The sequence below is a fragment of the Leucoraja erinacea genome, chromosome 7 (genome assembly GCF_028641065.1).
Source record: "Leucoraja erinacea ecotype New England chromosome 7, Leri_hhj_1, whole genome shotgun sequence".
Classification (NCBI taxonomy): domain Eukaryota; kingdom Metazoa; phylum Chordata; class Chondrichthyes; order Rajiformes; family Rajidae; genus Leucoraja; species Leucoraja erinaceus.
The window spans coordinates 23027039-23046266 of NC_073383.1; the positions used below are offsets into that span (position 1 = coordinate 23027039).

General features: G+C 39.1%; 1 protein-coding gene across 1 annotated transcript; it reads right to left on the reverse strand.

Annotated features, from left to right (window-relative positions):
* Positions 1 to 9796: 9796 nt before the first annotated feature.
* Positions 9797 to 12622, reverse strand: sp9 (sp9 transcription factor). Its single transcript, XM_055637957.1, has 2 exons — positions 11775 to 12622; positions 9797 to 11535 (listed from the first exon to the last, which is right to left on the reverse strand). The coding sequence occupies exons 1-2, from the start codon at positions 11793 to 11795 to the stop codon at positions 10204 to 10206; spliced, it is 1353 nt and encodes a 450-aa protein (XP_055493932.1). The 5' UTR covers positions 11796 to 12622; the 3' UTR covers positions 9797 to 10203.
* Between the last annotated feature and the right edge of the window lie 6606 nt (positions 12623 to 19228).

Consider the following 19228-nt stretch of genomic DNA (forward strand, 5'->3'; position numbering starts at 1 on the left):
AAATCATCACTCTCCATAATTGGCTTAAGGTTCTAATTGTTCAAGCTATTTGATCCATCGTGGAACTGGTCTCTCTTCATGTCTTAGTAAATATTATGGTAGTGACTTATAAAGATAAGAAAGCCCTCGGATCATATGAATCAATTGATCTTAATTCATGGAAGAAATTATAAATGGGAACAGTTTCCAGGTAAATGCTTTTCGTCCTGTTTACTTGTGTATGGTTTATTAATTGAGGACATAATTGGGCTCAACTGTATTGGTCTACCTGGCTGATTTGTCTGCAGACATGTTGAGATTTTCATGAAGGATTAGATAGGATCAGAAAGCTGCAGGTGTCTATTGTACTTGAATCAATATCTTTGGGCATAGTTGGAAAATAAAAGCTAGGTTGCTTGGAAAGACTGAATTAAATAAATTAAAAGAAAGATCTTCAATTCAATACCACAACAACACAAAGCCTCAGCATGGTCCCAGAGTGCTTTTGTACAGCCAATGAAGGACTTTTCAAGAGTAAATGTTGCAATGCAGGGTTGACATCAAAGAATGATGGAAGGGATACGGGAAAGGAATGTCAAGGTGTATTTTACTTGAGTGAAGTGCTCAAGACGACATGACGTGTGGAATTCAACAACCAAGAACATCAATCTCCAGTAATTTTGAGTTAGAAACATGTTAATTCTAGCATGAAACTGAGTGAAAACCAATTAATGGGGCAATCATGGAAGGAAAAATAATAAGAATATGTACTGTAGCCACTGAAAAAGATTTAAAGTTTTATAATGTTATTAAGCATATGTATTAAAATACCACACTTCAGTTGCTGATGTTTCTGTTATTGTGGATAACATTTACATTTATTTATCGACTGGAAAATAATGATGCAATATTCAGTCTCAAAATTATTTCAAGCGAAGGATTTTTTTTGGTTACATTTTTGTGAACGGAGATCACTCAAACTTTTCAATTTCAAACTTTACAATGAGGAAACTCAAACTCTGTCATTGTTAGATAATGGTTGAATTTGGTGTGGTAGAATCTAAACAACTGACTCATAAATAAGATGCCGTCCAAGCCAGGCGACTCTAAGTGTGCTGGTCACAGAGGTGGATCTGCAATCATTCATTACAATTGCGCCACTCTTAAACCTCTACTCCAACAGCAGCGTTTCTTACTCTAACTATGCTCTTGTTAATCTACCCTTGGACTATCTTTAATCAAACTTTTCTGGACTTTATCTTGCACTAAACACTAAACTTTGGAAGGGGTAGGATGGGGACCCACAGTCCCATTTATATCAACTGGTTGATGGTGGAAAGGGTCAAGAGCTTGAAATTCCTGGGTGTACATATTTTCAAAGATCTCTCCTGGTCCCAGAACACTGATGCAATTATAAAGAAAGCACATTAGCGCCTCTACTTCCTGAGAAGATTACGGAGTGTCGGTATGCCGAGGAGGACTTTCTCGAACTTCTACAGGTGCACAGTAGAGAGCATGCTGACAGGTTGCATCGTGGCTTGGTTCGGCAACTTGTGCGCCCAGGAGCGGAAAAGACTGCAAAAGGTTGTAAACACTGCCCAGTCCATCATCGGCTCTGACCTCCTACCATTGAGGGGATCTACAACAGTCGCTGCCTCAAAAAGGATGGCAGCATCATCAAGGACCCTCACCATTCTGGCCACACACTCATCTCTCTGCTGCCTCCAGGTAGAAGGTACAGGAGCCTGAAATCTGCAACGTACAGGTTCAGGAACAGTTTCCCTACAGTCATCAATCTATTAAACTCAACTCAAACAAAAATCTGAACTTTAATAGCCTATTGCACTTTATATGCTTATTTACGTGTATATATATATATATATTCAATGGTAAATGGACACACTGATCTGTTCTGTATTTGTTTATGCCTACAATATTCTGTTGTGCTGAAGCTGATTTCTCCAGCATTTTTGTGTACCTAAAATTTTCATTGTCCTATCTGGGACACATGACAATAAACTCTCTTGAATCTTGAATCCCTGTATCCTGTATCTGTACACTGTGCAGCCTGATTGTAATCATGTGCAGTCTAACTGGATAGCACACCACAAAAAAAGCTTTTCACTATACCTCGGTACACGTGACAATAAACTAAACTAAATCATATTGCATGATCCGTGATGCTAAAACTATACATAAATTGTTATCTAGATGAAGATGAACAAGAGTGTAAACTACTAGCCAAATGAGGGCTGTCGTCGAGGTGTTTTGGACTAGCCATATGTTAAAATATTGCCTCAATAACAAAGCCATCTTATTACTGCAAGAAATGTAATTATTTTTTTGTCATAATACCTGGGAAAATAAATTATATTTTTACCGCGTTAGTTACCACCGCTAGTCCACTACACCTTTATTCTCCTGCCCCCATTAACTCTCCAGCATTTCCTTTCTCTCTTGAATACATGAATCCTCCCAAGGAACACTATAAAATTGGATACTGTCTTTTGAATCTCACCTGTTGTCCATTCTTTATGTTAGCTCAGACAATAACTTGGTTGGTTAGTTGGCCACCCCGTGGTCTGTATTTTGTGGTTTAAAAATAATATGAAATGTGGAAATACTAACAATTGTCCATTCATAGCTTTCAAGTATAGGAAATCCATGCATCTCAAACTATAGTATTTATGTTTGCAATTTATGTCTTGTGTCATTCACATATTTCAGGACTGGAATTACACATGCAGAAGCCTATCGTTGAACCAATTTGATTTTTAAAAGTGTAGACAGATATTAGTAATAAATTGCCAGGTTTGTTGATATGGGGGATCTTTAGGTTCCAGGTCAGCCCAAGAATTGCTCTGTTGATGCACCCACGTCCAGAAGACGTTGCTGTATAATCCTGAGCAACTGATATTTAGGATGACTTTTTCCTCCCTTGTCCATCATTAATAAAATCAGTGTCGCGGTTGACACCGAACAGAAACCAGGAGTCCAACCTGCAACCGGGTAGGTCTATGTGTTCATTCTTAAATATGTTAAATGTGTTCATTCTTAAAGTATCTTAAATAATAAAGTATTCACATGACTTTGATCAGAATCAACTTTTATGTTAGGTTGTCTATCTCTCCATTATTTATTCATAATATTATAATCCATTACTTGGTAAAATCCATATAATCGATATAATCCGCGGAATAGTGAAATACACAGAATGATCCTTTTCACACATTGCCATATCCTAATTTTATATCTGTGCTTTAAATCTGCGAGATGGCTATTTTGAAGGAAATATATTTTATTAATGGTTATCCGGTAGAGGGCAGTCTTGTCTATTTGTTGCGAAATAACTCGGAGAAACATATTTTCCTTACATGCTGAAAAAAACTCACATAAAATGTCATACATTACCTGCAAAAACGGAATAGTCTTCACAATTGGATGCGTAGTGTGGTTTTCGAATTATTTTGGTTTCGATTCTGTGTTATTTAACAGTGTTGTAAATGTGATTCATTGTTTTCTCTTTGACATTACAATCAACTTTTATTTACTTGTGACAAAAACATCCAGCTGAATAATGTCATATGATGCTTTCCATTTTTCACCATCTATTTTGAAGATACTGGAATCCTTTTGTTGCGCGGTTTATTGGATATTTCCACGGTTCTTTCCATGTTTGAATAAACAGTAAACACCGCGTTAAAATTGCACAGTGTGTGTACAAGAGTCCTCGTCTTGCACTTTAACGTAAGAAATGTATCTGGATTAGTTTTCCGCAAACTTGATTAGCTCGTGTTCAGATACCATTTCTCCCCCCAAAAATTGAGATCGTTTGATCCAGGATGGTACAGGTTATAACCACTGTGTTAATCTAATTGCTTATGCTTCCTGCGGAGAAGAAGAATAACGAAGGACTTGTCGCCATGTCACACAAAATGTTTTATGTTATTTCCCGCCATAAGGACCACGCCGGAAAAGGTATGTTACTGCAGCTTTCATCGGTTTAATAGTATGAATAATGGGCTCACGGAATAAAATGGAAGTGCCTTTGTTTAACAATTACTAACGACGTTCTTTTTTTTTAAGCTTTGTTGAGAGCCAACAACTAGAGTCAAAAGCTAGTTATACCAATTGGGAAGTGAACTTTTCCAATGAAAGAAGTGTTGTATGACTGGAATTGAAAAATGAGACACAATATCAATTTAAGCGACGTGTTTCTGTCATGTTTCACTTCATTGCCCTCTTCAAGCTAGCAGAAGTACATGAAGGGGAATATTTGTTCTACTCGAGTTCAGCTGTTTCTGTAATAGACCCCCAATGATATTCCATAAATAATTGTAAATTATTATTTATGTAAGTGTGTGCTTATGTTGTCATTGATTAATACACACTGTATAGCTCATTAGATTTCGATTATGAACGATTTGATGCTAATTGGGGTAGTTGTATATCATCTGTTAGACGCTTCAACTTATAATTTGAATGGGCAAAATTACTATAATTAAAAACTCAGGTAACGAGTTTTGTTTTAAAGGTGATCTCTCTGCCGGGCTTATTGTACCACCCTGGCTGGCGCCTTGTGACAATATTTTTTTTAATTTAGCGAACATATTGAAAGATAGAAAAAAACATGTCGCCGTACATACGCATACGTCTGGCTTGAACAAGCTGCCAAATTTAAAAATATTGGCAGTGTAAGGATGTTTCCAAGTTAAAGTCCCTTTACTGGGTAACCTCTGTAAAAATGTGCGCTCTGTGAAAAGCTGTTTCACGCACCATTCCTTATCGATTCGTCATAATGGTTTTTCTTTGAAAAGTTATTGACCTTTTATTGAATCTTGGCTAAAAATGGCAATATAAAGAGATCGCTGGGTGTTTGAAACTGATGTAATTTTGACAAGCAAATTGTTCTGAAATGCGAACCTCTGAATCGAAATAGGCACGATCTATAGAAGACTTTAAAAAATGAGCAATTTTCTGTTACAGGTTTATCGTTACATGGTCAGCTCGGGTATTAAGATTAGACATTGAATGCAAATTGCAGCAGTGGTTAAAAACATGATGTCGAAATTGATCACGCTTTCTCATAAAGTGACTGAAACTGGCTTTTGGTTTGGAAAAATGCTTTATTTGCGCGTTTACGGTAATTGTATTGGTTTTTGAAGGTGCCACCACATATTCGAAGGAAAGTTTTGCATAGCTTTCTTATTTTAAGATCGTGTGATGGGTGGCATTGACTGGAGTCATTTTGTGGTACATTGGCCGGTGTTCGTGTGTTTTCCTCTGTTAAACTGACTTTTGACATCGACATAAAGCTAATTTACAGCGCTTGTTGTTTATAACAGTAACTTATACCACGGCATGCTGATCCACATTTGGTTTGATTCCCTCAGACCTGTACTGATAAACGTTCTTACAGGACCAGCGTCTTGCATATTAAAAACAATATACCGACTTATTAAAAGCCGGCAAAGTATTACTCAGTGTTGTGAGATGTTGCAGTACTTTTTTTATAGAGCATTAATGTCATCAATCAAAGTGAAAGGTGTCACTTAATTAATCCATCGCTCATTACAAGCAGCTGGTTCTATTGTTGTACCTGACACTTGGTAAACAGACAGAGATTAGAGGCAAACACCTGTTTAGAAATATATCATTGCGACGAGTCGAAGCTCGGGCATCTGGTTTGCAGCCAAGTGGCTGCCGAATGCTTGTTTTCTGATTGTTTTTAACCAGGCTAAGATATGATTTGTGTAAGAAGGAATTGCAGATGCTGTTTAAACCGAAGATAGACACACAAAGCTGGAGTAACTCAGCGAGACAGGCAGCATCTCTGGAGAGAAGGGTCGGGTGACGTTTCGGGTCGAGACATGATTTGCCGCTGCCACTTTTATCTCGCTTCTCACAGGAGTTCACTTTAAAAAAACACATACTTTACAATTAGTTATATTGCATCCCGCCACAGATTGTTTATTTTTCCTACCACTTGTTTCTTGCATCTCACAGGCGGTTTAATCGCCACATCGTCGTAGTATCAAATATTCACATTTTCCGTGGTGGGGGGGGGGGTGGGGGGGGGGGGGGGGGGGGGGGGGGGGGGGGGAGGGGGGAGGAGGAGGAGAGACATTAAGACAATTAATTAAAATACGAGAACATTAGGACAATTAATTTCAAGTCCTGACATTTTATCGTAAAATACAGTTTGAGTGTGCTGTCATATGTCTTTATTGGTTGATGAATATAGAGATATATAAATATATACGTGTGCGTGTGTTCATCGTGTTAGATTTTATTGTATAAAGTACTTACGGCAACGGATATTTATAAGAATGCCATCTTGTGGCGTTTCCTGTAGAAATAAAGATCGTTGGATGATGAATATATGAGATGTTATCGGACAATGACCATTGTTATTAAATAGACACTTTGATTGACCACCATAAGAAATCGATAAGATCCAGCAACTAATATTACCAGGGACATAATATATTGTAGATGCCGGAATCTTGATCAAAACATAGTGCTGGAGGAATTCGGCGAGTCGGGCAGCATCTGTGGAGGAAATAGACGACAGGCGACGTTTCAGTTCGGGATCCCTCTTCAGATTGATATGTAATGTATAATATTACCTCTTGCCACTGAGATACCAAACCAAAATAGTCTCTGGAAAATGGGGACTGGAAGTGGAGACAGTAGATGTCGCTCTATGGTCGTGGCTTAAAAAAATGGGAGCAGTGAGTTTTAAATAAGCTGAAAGCAGGAATTTTCGGCGATTAGACTTGAGTAGTCAGAACAATCGGGACATCGCAATTTTCTGGAATCGCTGCGCTTTGGTGTTGCCGATAAGAAAAGTCAGCTTGCTAACCGAATCGTTTCAGCTTTCAACCCTTTCATAAATTCGAACGGCGGAGGTTACAAGTCGGCCCCGGCGCCACTATCCACGAGTTGCTGACTTACACAAATGTTACTTTCCTTCAAAGAAGTTCTTGGTTAAAATACACTCTTAACATGTTCTTCTTGTCAAATGATAGCGGTAAAAGGAAATGTTTCAAGAAAAAAAAGTTTATCCACGAAAAAATAAATTGAACCGTGTCTCAATGGAGATCCCAATTAGGTTTATAGACAGTTTATAATAATTGTATCCCGAACCAAGTTGGCGTCATGCAGTCTGCCCAACTATTATTATTTAGTGTCTGCGGTGCTTCTTTTAGAACAAGCAAATGTTTATGTTAACATGAAATCCTGCTTATTGGTGCCTTCCCTCCAAATAATCCACGATTATTCCATTTTAAACAGCTCCCTAAATTCTAATTTGGAGTGTGTACGTGACGTGAAACTGACAACAAAAAACTTGCATGTTGCTGCATTTTGTTAATACTTTTGCGTCGGTCAAGACGGTCGCACCTTTATTAGTCAGTGGTTTTCTTTTACTTTTAAACGTTGATATATGTACGAACAACTTATTTATATTACTGGGGGGGAGGGGGGGGGGGGGGGATAGGGCAAAGCTCCCATGTATCTATCCAAAAGTTAAAATATTTGAAATTATAATTTCACATCCTCACCTGCTGGATAAATGATTTTAGTGATGAGCGAGGACATTGTCAATTTTCTGATTCGGCTCACATAAATTAAATCATGATATTGGGTAAAATTTATCTCCAAACCTTATATTTAAAAAAACGCATGTCTTAAGTTTGTGAAAAGTTATATCACTGAATTGTGTCGTTTCGGCGATTTTCATATTGCACTTTTTAAGATTGTACATGTGAAAGAGCGCACTTCCATTTTTTTCTGTTAAACTGGGAAAGAATTCGTTTAATTCTAGTTCCCTATTTGCTACATTGGATTTATCTGTAATGTCACTGTATTACAACAACGACTCCGCTTATGTAAAATCGTGATAGCTGTATGAGCTTTAACATACTGCAGCATGATAATGTTTTGTTTTGCCAATAAATTCGCGCTGCTCGCTCTGCATTTAAGCTATTTTGCTGGCGCTAACATTCGTGTATTTTACAACGTGCTTTAGCACAGATGATAAATAAGCAAGTCGGTAATCGTTATCATAATGAAGAATGCTTAGGCGAAATGTAATAAGTTAAGTACTCCCAGCACGGTGCATTTCTTATGTTTGTTTTTTCTCTCTGGGAGTTTCAAATGATGGACAACTGTTTGACCCGAGAGGGGCAAAAGCAATCCAAAATGAGCCTTGATCATTCAGCTGGGGATTGTAACCCCGTGGCCTGTCGTGAAGCGGACCAGTAAAATTTTCTTTGATCTCCATTGGTTCTGTCTGGAAAACAATACTGACTTCTGCCCAACACCCACTGTGAATGCATACCAGAAACACAAGGAACAGACAGACAGAGTTACTGGCGGTAACTTTTGCACAGTTCCTCAGGCACCAACCAGCCCACCTTTTCCTGCATAGTAGCGCACGCACAATTATCCATATGGGACAGGCCAGTTTAAAAAAAAATCTCGATACTATTGCACTGACAAACCTACGCGCAAAATCATTTATTTTGAATAATGTCCTGATTGTGGAGATATACTTTAATTTTGCAGGTAATTTCTCCCCTCCACGATTACGGCGCCTACTTGCTGTTAGGATAAATGCTGTGCAGTGCTCAGTGAGTAAGCCTCTGAATGTTGAAGGGAAATTATGTGACAGATGCTTTAAAAATATTAAAGGGAAATCTCAGCAGATTTGCTGTTGTAATGCGTGAGAGCCGAGAACAAAAGATAATTAAAACTTTTTTCCCGATAATTACCTCTGGTCAATTTAACTGTATAGAGTTTGAAAGAACCTGGGTAAATGAGATCCCGGTCCCTAACGTGTTCCCATGCCTGAGCCTAGCCTATAATTATTCGTTTGGTTTCATTTGCCTCAGACGCTGCAGTGAGTAATCACAAAGAAGTCAGAGAGCATCCTTGAACCTTTTCAATGCCCAAGCCAGTGATATTCAAATAACGTTTAAGGGCCATTTGACTGGGAACATAAGCATTTCAAATTCAGCATTAGCATACATTTGCTGCGTTTGAAAAGCAATGAAACAGTTGCCTTCATAACATAAAAAGCAAGGTTATCAAATCGAGAGCCCTATACCTCCCCACCCCCCTCCCCGCCACCACCGACGCTCACATTTTATCTTGAATTCGTTTTTTATTCGTTTGACATGCAAATATGTCCAGTTAATTTGAAAAAATAAAAAGGATTTTCAATGGCGCTTTGTCGCTGGAAATCTCAAGAGTTTTACTTGGACAAGCTCGGATAAAGTTCAAGGGAACAAATGATGTCTGGGAGATTAATTGGATATTTGATAAGACATGAATCTCTAATCGGGAATACAAGGCACTGGGGGCTGCTGTGTGTTCCAAGTCAAAATTACTAACATTTAACAAGCTTTTCATTAAGGCATGAAATGTTTGCTACGGGGTATTAACTGTTCTCCTATTCCACAGAGAACTCAACTGTGCCGCGTCTTCACAGCGTTGTAATCGCTTTGGACGTCAGACATGCACATTCAAGCGTCTTGTAAAAATAGCTAATAATATGCACAATGATAATATTCTGTATTGACATATCTCGATATGGCTAAATCTATAAACAGCCCAATAAACTATTGAAATTACTAAAATATTAAGAAACAATTACATCTATCGATTTACTTCCAGTGCCATTGTCGTTATATATATATATATATATATATATATATATATTATCAATTGCGTTCGATTTAGTTTAGCCTGATAATGTTTGGGGAGGGGGGTCGATTAAGGGAAAGTAAAACAGGAATGTCCCAAGTTTGAATTTGCACAATTTATTTATACAGATAAATGCATATAATACTTTATGCGGCGCGGATTTGCAGTTCATATAGTGGACGAGCTGATTAATATGCAATTTACTACATATCGACTTTCACAAAGTGCATCGAAATCATATATCTCCCAGTTTCAAGTGCGACCCGGTCACAAAATAGTTTTATCAAACACATACAATGAAAAAAAAGGAAACACAGGACACTTTGAACTTTTCTGTACATAGAATTTTAGACAATCTTATACATAGAGAAACAAGTCCCAAGCATTTGATGTACATTTGCTCACCTTTTTTCAAGATGTAGCTTCCGTGAGAGTACGGGGCTTGGAACTCCAGGTACTTACTGGTCATATTGGACATAAAGTTTGAATAATTTCCCGTTGTGGGGATTAGATTTAGGAATCGTTTTGTACCGGAGTAGCTGATTTGATTGCTCTATTGGAGTGCACAGCCTCCATTAGGATATCTGGCGATTCTGATCTAGGGGTCTCCAGGTTGCTGGTGTCGGTGTCACTGTCGCTGCCCCTTTTGCCTCCGCCGCCGCTGTGTGTTTTGATGTGTTTACTTAGATGGTCGCTTCTCATAAAGCGTTTGTTGCAGACCGGACAGGCGAAGCGTTTCTCTCCCGTGTGGGTTCTCAAATGTCTCTGCAACTCGTCCGATCGGGTGAAGCGTTTGCCGCAGAACAACCAGTTACAAACGAAAGGCCGCTCGCCAGTGTGCCACCTCAAGTGTGCCTTGAGGTGAGAAGTCTTGCCGTAGACCTTACCGCAGCCCGGGATGTGACAGCTGTGGAGGCCCTTCCTCCGAAGGCTGGCTCCGGCAGGTCCAAGGCGCTCGGCCTCCTGGCAGTTGGGGCAGTCGCAGGTTGCTCTGCCAGAGTATCGTCGGGAAGACCTGGCCGAGCTTCCCAAAGCTGAGGGGCCTGAAATCATGGAGTTGGCTGTGATTGCAGCCGAGGTGGAATCCGTATAGGATGGAATCATAGGCTTGAAGCCATCTTGAGCGAGGAGATGTTGCCCCGTGGACAACAGGTGAGAAGCGGTGGAACCGATGCCCGTGGAGCTGAAGGCGGAGTGGCTCAGGGTGGAGAAGTCTGCGTTGTAAGTGCTCAGCTGTGTATGCAGGGACGCCTGGGCAGCCCCAGAGTGCAGGGAGGGCTGGAGGCCACCGTTTGGATTCTGGACTTCCAGCCAACTGGGGTTAGTGTGCACATCCCACCAGGAGGACGCTCCGCTGCCAACTTCGCCCGAAATACTGGTGTGGAACCCGGATTTGTACCAGGATTCATATGGATGAGCCATCCCGACCCTGGGATACATTCCCTGGAGCGTGTCAGCGGACGAGTGGACTTTGGATATGAACGCCGACTGTCCCGTGTCCTGCGTGTTGACATTCGCCGAGACGGAGTTGGAGAAGAGGTTGTACTCGGTGCTAAAAGCAGAAGACGTTGGAGAAGTGGAAGCTAAACAGAAGGCGCTGTTCCCGGAACCGTTGCTGACCGAGAACCCGTTGTTCATGCCGCCCGAAGCTCGGCTGTTGGCCACGCTGAATCCTGACAGGCCTGACCCCAGGTTACAATTGGAGACGGAACGTTTCCATGGATGAAATCCGCCCTTCCCAAATGCACTGGATTCTGGCAAAGTTGTCAGTGGGCTTGTGTTGCCAATCTTGTTACAAGTGGCGGCCAGCATTGCCAACGGAGTGGTCCCAAACCTGGGTTCTTCCTGGTGGTGGAATCATTGTGCAAAGTAATATATGATCGAATATACAAAGAACAACAATAAGACCGAACACAATCACTGAGAAACTATCTGAAAAGTTTCTGTCAAATAATCTGCATTTAAACACCAAGATGGGTAATATGTCCCCTGCTTCTGTTACAAGGTCTACCGCCCACAAATTCTACGATGCATTTGGAGACGAAGCTTAATCAACTATTTAGCGTTAAGTTTGCGCAACTTACCCCAAGTATTGAGGTTGCCATGGCGGATTCTTTCTTCCTTTTTTGTTTTTGACTGTGCGGTGTCCTTAAATGAAAGGAAAGTACGCTGTCAGAGTTGAGGATGGTGTGTGCTCACTCACTGCCTTGTTCTCCGGACTACTCCACCTAATTGTACTCAGCGCACCCTTTGAAGTGCCGCTGCGCTCAGCTCAGCCAATCAAACCATTGATTGCACGGCCAGGGCGAGTAGTCAGCCACTCAGAGTGCCCAGCACGCCGCGACAGACAGGTCACAGCCAATGGCGGTGTGTGGAAGTGGGCAGCAGGCGTCAATCACCCGCTGCAGCATCGCAGCCTTCTGCACGTTGATCAAATTGATGATACATTCAAGTTCGTGTATACAGTACACGGTAACTCAGCGGTCAGTTTGATCTATTGCCAGTTAGTCCAAGAGGCTCGCGTCTTGCAAAGTAATATATCAAATGCTGCACATTTTCAAAGGAGTGGAAAGGAGAATGGGCTACTACCTAAGTTGAGGGTCACCAAACTTGTTTGCTTTACGATTAAAATAGCAAATTGGCTTAACGCAACTAGTTATTTTTGCCATTTTGGGGTGAAGGTTATAGTTGGGATTCATGACTGTGACATTATCTATTGGGGATGTGGACGCCTTATTTAAGAGTCTCTGTATTAATTTATCCAATGATTTCTGAATCTCATTCCGGTGCATTTTCTGGAAAATGTTCCGGAACCTACTAACAGCATCGATGCCTTTTTATAGATCAGATTTTACTAAAGTCGAGTTGGTTTGTAGTTTATTGCATTTACTTTGTCACCGTTATTAATGTGTTACTATCGAGATGCGATTTGTTATACCGTTATTTATATATATATACATTTATTTATATATGTATGTATATATATATATGTGTGTGTGTGTGTGTGTTGGGGAGGGGTGCAGTGTTGGGGAACGACCTTAACTCCGCCAAAAGTGTACTTGAAGGGGAATGAAACGTTTATATAAATAGACGAATTATAAATTTGACTTCAAGGTGAATAATGTTTCAGGTGCACATATTTAATTTTTGTTTTACTAAGTAGACCACGCTATAAAAACACTAGCGCTGGTCGACAGCAGCACGCAAGCTGTACGGAGACTTGGCTGAATTATTTGTGGACGTTTCATTATCAGTAAACACAGTGGAAGGGGAAGTGCAGGTGTGCATTATAAAGTTGACATGTTCAGGGTCCAGAGCTTGAATCGCAGATCTGAATTACTAATCGCAAGCCTGTCGTAATCCTGAAACCAGTTAAAGCTTATCCTTTGGGACTGTGATCTTGATCAAAATGCCGCCGCTGTTATGGTTCTTGTTTGATCTACTGTGAGAAATAACGAAGCTGCTTAGACTTGCATTTGTTGATAGTCTGGTTGGCACCGGATGAATATTGCTCTTTACTGTGTTTTAGGGTGCTAAATCTATGCATTTCTGCCATGTTTACTGGATTTTACCGATAGCTGTGATTACAAGATGTCACTAAGGCGTTTCCGACCGGCCCAGGGGCAGGAGAGGGAGGGGAGGGAGAAAGGCATTTTTTTTGTGTCGAAGAAGACTGATTGACGGTGTAACAAGTGAGTTTGTGAAGATTCGTTTTGTCCTTATTTATTTTGATTGAATAAGTTGTGGTCAGAGGATTTAAAGAACTGGCTTGTTACATCTTTACAAACATCGTCAGTTAAGAGTGGATAATACTTATCAGAAAGAATGGCTTGCATTCAGCACGCTAAAACGAAATGCGCTTTTTAGTGTAAGTAACCCATGGATTAATTAAGACGCATTCATACATCTTTACTAATAACCATAGACTTTAACAACCCGCTGGGAGTGAAATCATGCAGATTGATAACAATCCATACGGAAAACCAAAATAAAAAAAACTTCCAGTCTGCGTGCAGTTTAAAGCATTAATCCACGAGGTCTATCATATGGGGAATTTAGGACTTTTAACAACCATGGCGGATCGTGGCTTTAAACCGGGATCCGTGCATTATGCGAATGAGTTGTGCTAACGGTTAAAACATTTAGAGGTAATGACAATCTAACAAAGCCCCAGTTCCGAGTGTAATCGCTTGTGACTCATCATCCCTTTTTAAAAGTTAAAGCAATTTCAGGATAGACGCTTTCAGTAACCGCTTTACATTATTCAAAACGGACAAATAATACTCTATTATAGCGCATGAATGCTGCCAGTCATCAGACGTGCAATTTATCGAAAAACTCAATGTGCCAAATATCGCAGGCTTTATAGGGCACTGAATCTAAAACAATTTCTTAGAATCTCTGCACAAATTTCGAAAATTGCTTCCCATTACAATCATCCCAATTTGACGAGACGGCAATTAGCACTATTAAACGTGGGTTCTGCATAAACAAATATAATAGAAGTGCAACCAGCTACTTCGTCACAAAGGAAATTCAGTTCTTTAAATGCTTTCCATGATGAAGTTTCTCATCTTCATAATGTCAAACCATATTAGGGCCAATTATTTTTTTAGTGCACTGATTAAGTTGAACGTTTCAAGTTGTCCAGCCAGGAGAACGTGATTTCCAATGGACACTATATAGTTGAAAACCCTGATAAACAAAAATAACTAGAAGCTTTTGAAACCTCTCCATGGTTCTTTTTCCGATACCTTTAATAGCTCCCATACTCAGTTATCAAAAAACTAGCGTTTTCAAACGTTCAGGGTGTATAATGTTGAAATAAAAAATCAGTACATTCAAATAATTAAATTATACATATGTTTTAACTTTTTGCTTTAATAAACATTTATTAACCGTCTAAATTCTAGTAGGTAGCAAACATAAGGGGAAAGTGTTTTCATACACTTGGATTTAGAATCACAATCGCAGGCGTGGATGTCTCCATGTTGATATAAGCTGCCATCAAAACATTTTTGCAAGACAATTGTCCACATCTTCATTGCCTCACGTTGGTTAAACATTTTTTTTTATCTTCGGGTGTAATTCGCAGTTATAATTTATTCGTACACAGCCCAAATGCGCAATTCGATGTGGACATTATTGGTCAAAATGTATGTTAGCTGAAGGATATGTAGTGAAATACTATTTTTTTTCTGTACAATAGGGATAGTCAAGGGTTACAAAATTCTCACTATAGAATATTATTTCGGGTCAACGTGTTAAAACTGAAACCGTTTTATTTGGAGCACAGCATTTTATAAGATGTCTTTTGTTTCAAAACAATACTTCCTTCATTCATCTTCAAATAAAATGAAAATTGGATCGCATCAAGGGAAATCTTAGTTTTTAATTATCGGCTTAAAAGACCATGTAATCATGACATACATCAATGAGAAAATACCGTTCAAGTGCAATGTGGGTAAAGTACAGATACATTTTTATTTGGTCTGCTTTGTTATCTTGTCCACGTGAAAGAAGTTTGATTCGAAAACGTTTTGGAAAACCATCGGGCCCCTCGCAAACGATTCAGATGGGCGAAAGCAATAAGAGCAGCAGCAGCAGCGGCAGCAATGTTTGAGAGAGTGGCAGGCTGTGGAAGATGAATGCTCCATCTGGGATGCAGGATTTTAATTAGAGTGATTATGCACAGATCGCCCTCATTCATTCATCAGCTGATCAGTAAGTGGCGCTGCCAACGCTTTGGAAAATGCGGTCGTGATCAGGCAAATTATTTTAAATGAGACGCAATATTCTTATATGAAGTGGTCCTATAGTACCGATCAAATCACTCGGAAGGTCGATAAAGTCTTCAACAATCACGTGTTATTGAAAATATAAACACACAACATTTATAAATATTGTTATAAATATTTATTCGGATAATAAAATATTGTGCACATCTCCCAACTAATTATTATGCTTGTATAAGTCTTAGAATACGTGCAAATATTATCCTGAGCCATTTCGTTTTGTCGCTTCATGTGAAAAATGTACCATTGCTACCCAGGTGTCGCATCTTTTGCAAGCTATAAACCTTGAGGAATCCGTGGACCTATTGGCATTGAAATGGGTAGAACAGGTGCACATAGTCCGTTTGTATTTTCAGAAGCGATTTATTTCGGCTGCTGTTGTGTGCGCACTGATTTAGCTCTACCTTTCGAGGTTTCAGAGTATGTTCCCGGAATAGTAATCATGTCTTAGCCGGAGACGCAAACAGATCATTTTCGACTTTTCAATGCAATGTACTTCAATAGGTAAGATTGTAAGTTTAAGAACCTGAACAGGTCGATTTCTAAAAAGAGAAGAGGTAAGCAATTTCTCTCAAACATATAACTCATTATAATCAGAATGCAATATCTTGATATGAATATTGAGATTTTTCTTTTTGTTACTCGCAAATCTTAGTACACCAACTGTGTACCGAGGCAAAAATATCATGTCTACCATACACGTTTGTGTTTGTACTAAAACGCGTCCCTCGCGATGCGAGTGCCTCGCCGCTTGTTCTCAAAGCTGCTGGCTCGACTCGCCTTATAGTTGCGATATGGTAATACGTGTGGAAATTGGCGAGCGGAGGCTGAACAGTTCGTAAACAGACTCCTTTTCACTTAAGTATGCACCAAGTATAAAGGCCGATTACTTGCAGAATGTGTACGATAGTGTTGCTTGGCGCATTTTATTACTAGCACTTGAATCTTATGAATTATCCTGTACATTGACCCAGAAGGCTTGAATAGAACGATTTAAGAATTCATCCATAATCTATACCAAAAATCCCACTTTTAGAAATTGTAATGATTTCCAGCAAGAGAAGGATTCAATTCCGTTTCCCTAACTCTCATTTTGATAATTTGTTGAAAAAGTAATTTAGACCCACAGTGAAAAATAAACAGAATCTGTCAGCTGACACGTTTAACGAATTTGACAGGAGCAGCGTGTTTTTTCACTTATTTTGAATGCGGTTACTGACAATGCCGCCTAAACACTCACCGTGATACTCCTGTGATTACATTGTAATATGTCTTGAACATTTGCACACACACACACACACACACACACGCGCGCGCGCGCGCACACACACACACACGAGATTCCTTAAATAAACTGACTTGATATGTGCGTTTTGGGATTTGACTTTATTGTCGCTGCGAGCTGAGTTATTATGTGGCAAACAGCCACAGGTATCCGCGATTAGCCCCATTCCACAATCAAAGAAGCTCAAATCCAATCACAATAGTAGCCTTGAGTAAAGCAGATATATTTAGATTGAACCGATCCCACATGTCCAGGCAGTCCCGGCTTCGTAGTTTTGAGCTTCATACACCGAGGAGATGCTCTGTCGCGCTTCGCTGTATATTCATGTTATTCGACCTTATTAATGTCGCAGCTTTCGTGCAGAATTTACCCCAACCGTATTTGTGTGAGTTGCTACCAGGGTGAAGCGTCGTCTACTGTGGTCGTGATCCTTTTTTCAGGAAGGGGCAATTCACAGCAGTTTTTGTTAAAATAAGCCATTCCTTGGAAGATGGGCATCGGGAACTCAATTATCAGGGGTGATTATAATTCCTTTGTGTGCGTCTCAAAATTATGCACTTCGAATAATAAGTGTTTAACATACAATGGAATAGTTAAAGTCTTAATATCCTTTTAGAGTCCAATTTGACATTCTCCAATGCAGTAATATAGTTTAGCTTCTCAACATTTGTAATGTCCAACTAGTTTAAAAATAAGTGTCACTTCATGACATGATGTTATGAAATCAATTCAGTGTGAATCAATAGACAACTTAACAGGATTTCACTTTCCTATAGACTGGATTACCACATAAATGTAAGAAGATACGTTTAGATGTATTTTCTTGGCTAGTTTCTTTGCATTATTTTCAATCCACTTTATTAATTAACCAGCAAGCTTTCAGAATGGCACACAAAAGAGTCAGCCTTTTCAATTATGTCTTTATAACCATTTTTAATTTTATTGTTCAGCTTGTGCTCTATTGTAAAATGTTATTGTCACGTTTGTCACAAAATCCCTCTTTCTGGTCCCCACAGAATCAGTTTGATTTGCACCATTATTTATAAACCCCACAATCAATTTAAATAATAAAACAATCTAAAAGGATTCACATTTACTAAATTGTGGACACTTTTCCTGGTCTGTGTGAACTTAGAATGATTAGACCCTGTATTGTGAAACTGCAATGCTTTCATTACTACATAGTTCAGATAATCTGTCTTTCTGGCCTATCTCTTTAAAACCTCTGCTGAAGTATTTTCTGGAAACCAGACAATCAAGGTCTACTTGAGTATGTTACTTGTAAATTTCAACCTCCAGTTCAAAAAAGCTTAGGATAAGCTCTCTGTGTTTTCTTATTCTAAAAAATACTCTTTGTTTATATGAAGACAGGAGTTCTGACCTTTAATGTTAACCTAATATGGGAATTGGATTGGCATGGCAAAGTGAATGCTGGACAATTGATATGATGGAAAGGGTTACAGAATGTAGAGGATAATAGATAAACAGTTGAATTGATAAGAAATTAAATAAAATGTCAAGTGAAACAGGATAATTATTTAGATAGGAGAAAGTTGGAAAGCAGAATACTTATTAATTAATTTGAAAATAATTATTAATGTAAGTGTGAGTTAATCCATGTAGGTAGAAAGTAAGAATTAAGAATAGGATAGAACAGCACAACAAAAACCTACTGATACAAGTGAGCACATTGTTAAAAACGGTGCAAGAGAGCAAAGTAAATAAAATTGCAACATAATCACGGGGATTTAACTTTAGGGACATAATGTAGTTATATTGAACTTCAATTCAATTCTGATCAGCACAAACTCGGACAACTGTGTAGAGTTCTATTCTCTACACGACAAAATAACATAGAACACTAGATAAAATAATTTGAAAGGATGGTAGCATAAGTACTGTTTTATGGCTTACAGGAAAGATTGGAAGTGGTGGGGCATTTTTCTTTTAAAAATAGACGATTTGTTAATAACATTGTGAAATCCCAATTATGGGTTGATGAGAGAATGAGCACAATTACAAAGAGACTATGTAGTTGGGGCAGATGTAAAATCTAATATCTCAAAACTTATATATCCATTTTTGATTCTAAAAGAGGCAGCGTAGAAGGCAAGTTAGCAACCAACCCACACCTAGATAGTGTTGATCATTTACAGTATTAGATGAAGACGTGTGATTTAGGTAAACATTCCTTTATGTTTAATCTGACCGACCAGGTTTATATGACTTCTGGCAGCTATAAAGAGATGAGGTCAGCTTTATTGAATAATTTAATTGCATTCTAGTATTTCTTGTCAGCAAGAAAAGTGGGTGTATTTTCTTCCTTCGACCAGGCCTCATCCTTAGCTCCATCTCAAAACGTTCATCCCTCATTCTATCCAGAGAATTATAATTTCTGTCCGAATCAGCTCTTGATCTGGATCTGGGATTGGATCATTCTCTGGGTGTTATCCCTCCT

Bases quoted from the DNA above. Each gene is read 5' to 3' on its own strand.
- sp9 (XM_055637957.1), bottom strand. From the start codon at position 11,795: ATGGCAACCTCAATACTTGGG. The intron at 11,536-11,774 runs GTAAGTTGCGCA...TTCCACCACCAG, and splicing joins TGGCAACCTCAATACTTGGG to GAAGAACCCAGGTTTGGGAC.